At 40.2% G+C, this 5,548-nt stretch overlaps 1 protein-coding gene across 1 annotated transcript; it reads left to right on the forward strand.

The window, feature by feature from the left end:
- Positions 1–1,481: 1,481 nt before the first annotated feature.
- On the forward strand, positions 1,482–5,503 carry psmd6 (proteasome 26S subunit, non-ATPase 6). The gene is made up of 8 exons (XM_006784603.3): positions 1,482–1,776; positions 2,385–2,590; positions 3,001–3,146; positions 3,243–3,462; positions 3,549–3,657; positions 3,819–3,987; positions 5,127–5,204; positions 5,284–5,503. Exons 1-8 carry the CDS (start codon positions 1,632–1,634, stop codon positions 5,378–5,380), a joined length of 1,170 nt encoding a protein of 389 aa, XP_006784666.1. The 5' UTR covers positions 1,482–1,631; the 3' UTR covers positions 5,381–5,503.
- The last annotated feature ends 45 nt before the right edge of the window (positions 5,504–5,548 follow it).

The following is a 5,548-nucleotide window of genomic DNA, read 5'->3' on the forward strand; positions in this document are numbered from 1 at the left end:
CATGAGACATTCTCACAAAAAAATCACGGTTTTAGTAACGCAGTAACGCAGCATTAATACGGGAAAGTAACGGTAATCTAATTACCGTTTTTTCAATAGTAATCCCTTACTTTACTCGTTACTTGAAAAAAGTAATCGGATTACAGTGACGCGTTACTTGTAACACGTTACTGCCCACCTCTGACAACAACTAACCTGCATAATGGGCTTCCATTACAATTCTAAGATGCAGTATTAAGTAATCATCAGGTAATAGCATAATATCATTATGCAATTTTCCATATGCCCAAACACCAACATAAATACATATCCTAGTAATGAGAACATGCATAAAGTTTTTCTTTTATGCTCTTAAATGCCACTAGTTTAGCCAACAGCAAAGTTGGAGAAAAGGAGCGCTTCAGAGAAAACGTCGTAGTGAAAGGAAGGCTCACTTTATGATGTTTCACTAAACCCCAAAGGTGCTCTGTTGGCCTGATCTGGTGACTGTGTCATGTTCAGTTTGAGATGATTCTGGAAACAACCATCAGAAGATGGGTACACTGTGGTCATAAAGGGACGGACATGGTCATTACCATTTTACAGGTAGGTTGTGGCATTTAAACAATGCTCTTTTGTTACTAAGGGGTCCTGCCCATGTCCAAATGCACATTTTAATGTTGTTTGCACCAGATTTTGAGCCTACTATCTGAATGTTGAAGCAGAAATGAAGACCAGATGATTTCCTGTTCTAAGTTGACTGGAGTGGCACCCCGTGTGGTGTTTAAACTTCAGTATGTGTAGTGTGCATACTGTTAAGCTCTTCCACATACCTTGGTTGAAATGAGAAGTTATTTGAGATGCTGTTGCTTGTTTATCAGCTTGAACAAGTCTGGCCATTCTCCTCTGATGTCTGGCCCGAACAAGACCAAAGTCACTTAAATCACCTTTCTTCCATCTTGAGCTGTTGCTGATTAGATATTTGCCTTAACAAGTAATATAACTTGACAACACACCCCTTCACGTTTACACTGTATCCCTTCCTGTTTGTGGAAGCTATACGTGCTGATAAAACGAGAAGTGAGAGCAGCGGAGAGGATCGTGGGTGTTTCTTTTTCCCTCCCTCCAGGACACCTATTGCACCCGCTTTAGACTTTTATTTTATTTTTAGCTTTTTATCTTTATGTTGTTTTAGTGTACACTGAGGGCTGTGGGAGCATTGCAATTTAAAATTCCTGTGGAGGATCTGTACACATGGTTTTTTTTTTTTAAATAAAGCTGACTTTGACTTTGACTTGGATTTTGTTTACAGTGAGAGCAAAATTGTGAATACAGTGATGAAAATGGTCAGTACTTTCAAGAATGGTGTATATAGCTTTAATATTTAGATATATTATTAACGAATCGCACATTAACAGTGGCGTTGTTCACACTAATCTCCAACAGAGGGCAGCACTTCTCTAAGTCTCTTGTTAGCTTTCAGTCTGTCACCGCTCTTTTCTCCCCTTGCTGACAGCTGCTGCTGCGGAAACAGCAAAATCCAGTGTTTTCCGTAGTCATCGTTCACTAGCGTAAAGGCGAGTAGTTGTAGGCTTTGTCTACTCAAAGAAAGGCTTGAGTTTGTTCATTTGTTTATATAATTTAGCCCGAAAATGCCGTTAGAGAATCTAGAGGAAGAGGGTCTTCCCAAGAACCCCGACCTGAGGATAGCACAGCTGAAGTTCCTGCTCACAATGGACGGTCACCGACAGGATGCTAAAGTGAAGACGGAGCTCATGGACGCTATCAAAGCTAACAGTGAGTTAGCATTTCATCCAGTAAAAGCTGTTTCATTGGAAACACGAGTCTCATAGTGCACGATTTTGTCTCTTCATCAAGACACTGGGCACATAAATGCTCCATAGATGTGACTAATGTATAAAATAATAACTTATAAATGACGGGCAGCGCAGGAAAGTTAGCATGCTAGCTAACGATAACAGAAGACATCAACTGGGAAACTCACTGTGTAGTCTATTTTGCATAGCATTATCAAGTTAGAGAGTTTACATTAACTATGCAGTATTTTAAGCCTTTACATTTCCCTTAAGCTAATGTGACAACCTTTGCGATGTCATGTTAAAATCCTTTCCCGCTTCGTTAATATGAGACGTAAAAGGTGTACGCTACGTGTTAAGACTCAAGACGTTTATTGTCATTTTGGTGTTACCCAGCCTGAAACGAAATACTGTTTCTCACCAGCCTCTACAGTGCAATAAGCAATACAGTTTAAAAAGAATAAGTTTCAAAAAGTGCAGCAAAAAAGCCACAAATAGCATAAAAGTTCTAAAACAAACTCCAGTCACATAAGTTAGCCATGTTAGCGATGTTTCACGTTTTACACCACCGTGCTTTCTGTGTTTCAGATATGGCGCCGTATTACGAGAGTCTGTGCAAGGAGCTGAAGTGGCAACTGGATAGTGACCTGCTGAGTAAAATGAAAAAGGCCAACGAGGAGGAGCTGAAGCGCCTGGATGATGTGCTGGAGGATGCAGAGAAGAACCTGGGAGAGAGTGAGATCCGAGACGCGATGATGGCCAAGGCAGAGTATCTCATCAGAATTGGAGACAAGGTATGTTTTCAGAGCAGTCAGAATATTCAAGTTTCCAGGTAGGAAAATGAACACTGTTAATGCCTGTGCATGTTGGAATATCTTTTTAATTTTGACACTCTACAACACATATCTGCTTCTAAGTGTTTTGGGTGAAACATACTGAATAAAGTTTAGTTTTCAGAATTTCTCCAACAATAGCTGCTCCTTGGAGTTCCCAGATATCACAGCAAAGGGGTTGACATTTCCCTTTGATGTCAACACTAAGTTTACAGCAGTTAAATTGCTGGAAATGACAGTTTTTAATTTTGTTTTCTCTTTATTCTCTTAGAGCTGTTTGCATGAAGGTTATCACAGTTGCCCACTTCAAAGTTATATGTACAAAAAGTAACAGATTGGCTATTGCCTGATCTTGTCTGATGTCACCACAGGAGGGCGCCCTAACTGCATTCAGGAAGACTTATGACAAAACTGTGGCTCTGGGTCACAGACTAGACATCGTCTTCTACCTCCTGAGGATTGGCCTCTTTTATATGGATAGTGATCTCATCACACGCAACTCGGAGAAAGCCAAGAGGTAAAGGCTCTTAAAGCTTTGTTCTGAAACAAATCTGTCGGCGCTTTTTTTCCCCTATTTAATACTCATCTGTCTGCGCATCTCTGTTCACCGCAGCCTTATCGAGGAGGGGGGAGACTGGGACAGGAGAAATCGTCTGAAGGTTTACCAGGGCCTGTACTGTGTGGCCATCAGGGATTTCAAGCAAGCTGCTGAGCTCTTCCTCGACACAGTCTCCACCTTCACTTCCTACGAACTCATGGACTACAAGACGTTTGTTACCTACACCGTTTATGTTTGCATGATTGCTCTCAAGAGGCCTGACCTACGTGAAAAGGTAGGAGAGAGGCTTGTGTCTGCTCACAAGATGTGTAACTTGGCAACATGTCTGCTGGTAAATGTACTAAATATGTTTCTCTGTAGGTTATAAAGGGAGCAGAGATCTTAGAGGTGCTCCATAGTCTGCCCTCTGTTCGCCAGTACCTTTTCTCGCTCTACGAGTGCCGTTACTCAGTCTTCTTTCAGTCCCTGGGTGAGGTTTTTTTTTGTTGTTGTTGTTGTGTGTGTGTGTGTATTCTCAAGAAAAACATCTGAATGCGAAGGGACTGTACTTACAGCCATTATTTATGCTTGTGTTGGTGCTTTGCCATATTCTGAAAACGTAAATATTAAATGTGAAACTTTGTGCCACAGCCACGGTGGAGCAGGAGATGAAGAAGGACTGGCTCTTTGCCCCACACTACCGCTACTACGTGAGGGAGATGAGGATTCAGGCTTACAGCCAGCTGCTAGAGTCCTACCGATCTCTTACCTTGGGATACATGGCTGAGGCATTTGGTGTCAGCACAGAGTTCATTGACCAGTGAGTTTGTTTGTTTTTAAACACCTGTGCATATACTATGTAACTCTGCAAGATTTGGAAAATATTATTGAGTGCCAATACAGCCAAGAAGGCAACACTGAAAAACTTAACTGTGGTGTCTTTGAGTGTGCAAGTTTATTTTTCTTGGTATGCTTTGATTGTTTTATTTTGAACACGTAAATATAAAGTAAGCACAAATTACACTGTAAACAGAAAACAAAGTACATATCACATAATATACATGCTTGAAAATATGTATATGTATATAGATGAGGTTTAGTGTCTTGGCATAACTTGTGCTATAAATTGTTACATTCAAACTGGACCATCTGTCTAGAACAGTTATCAGGATGGTACATTGGAAACTTACTAAATCCGAATTACTTCTGCTCAGGAATATAATTAGGAGTCTATAGGCCGATGGTCATCATGTAGAACTGGGTGTTATCAGCATAAATGTGGGAGTTAATGCTATGTTTCCTGATGACATTTCGTAGGGATAGTATTTGAAAATTGTTTTAAAAAAGAAAAAAGGGATCTAAAATTAAACCTTGAGGGACACCCCAGTTAATTCTATAGCTGTTGCATGATTGATCCTCCATACGAAGAATTCTTAATTAACAACATGAATGAAGCCATTTTAAATCTAAACCAGAACGGCCAATAAAACTGAAGTCTCTTTAAAAGGGTGGGAGTGGTTCACCGAATCAAAAGTTGCCCTTAAATCAGGCAGCACTAAAATTGAAGACCTATAACTGAGAATAATTGTCTAAAATTTTACTGGTGGCTTGTTCTAAGTCATTCTAAGTTATCTTTTCAGAAGAGGTTTTACCAAAGCAGTCTGAGAATTGCATCACAGTGAACCAGTAAAATGAGCCAAGCCTTCATTTCAGTGTTGGAGGAATATTTTGACCATGAGAAATATTTAATGCCTGTTACATATGATAAAGGTACAGGGAAGCAGTTGGTTCTTGTAGTATTTCTTGGACATTTGTGTCACCATTAAGTTCCTAAATAATTCACAGAAACCATTTGTCAAAATAAAATTGTCCAAATTCCCTGTTCAGATTTTAGGGAATGCTGGTGTTGGGTTTTTTTGGTCCTGGCTAACGCAACATATGCCCATCTCCTTCCCACAGGGAACTGTCCCGATTCATAGCTGCTGGCCGCCTCCACTGTAAAATTGACAAAGTTAATGAAATTGTGGAAACTAACAGGTAATGAAACTATCATTGAACCCACAATACTTCGAGTAATTCCCAGAGCACTAAAATGTTGTCCTGTTCTTGCATGCAGACCGGATAGCAAAAACTGGCAGTACCAGGAGACCATCAAGAAGGGCGACTTGCTTCTCAACCGAGTCCAGAAGCTGTCAAGAGTTATTAACATGTAACCACGGAGGCCGCCATCTTCATTAAAGCAAGGGGCTTGTATTATTCTTTTTTGGCATACTGAGACCTTTTGTTTGTCAAAGTAACTCTTCTGTTGTGTACATAATAAAACTTGTTTAACTGTTGACATTGCATCACCTGTTTGTTTTAAGAAAGAGGCAGACACATCG

This window comes from Neolamprologus brichardi, chromosome 5 (assembly GCF_056152115.1).
Source record: "Neolamprologus brichardi isolate AB-2024 chromosome 5, ASM5615211v1, whole genome shotgun sequence".
NCBI classification, from domain to species: Eukaryota; Metazoa; Chordata; class Actinopteri; order Cichliformes; family Cichlidae; genus Neolamprologus; species Neolamprologus brichardi.

Bases quoted from the DNA above. Each gene is read 5' to 3' on its own strand.
- psmd6 (XM_006784603.3), top strand. From the start codon at position 1,632: ATGCCGTTAGAGAATCTAGAGGAAGAGGGTCTTCCCAAGAACCCCGAC. The intron at 3,658-3,818 runs GTGAGGTTTTTT...TTTGTGCCACAG, and splicing joins AGTCTTCTTTCAGTCCCTGG to CCACGGTGGAGCAGGAGATG. The intron at 5,205-5,283 runs GTAATGAAACTA...TCTTGCATGCAG, and splicing joins GAAATTGTGGAAACTAACAG to ACCGGATAGCAAAAACTGGC.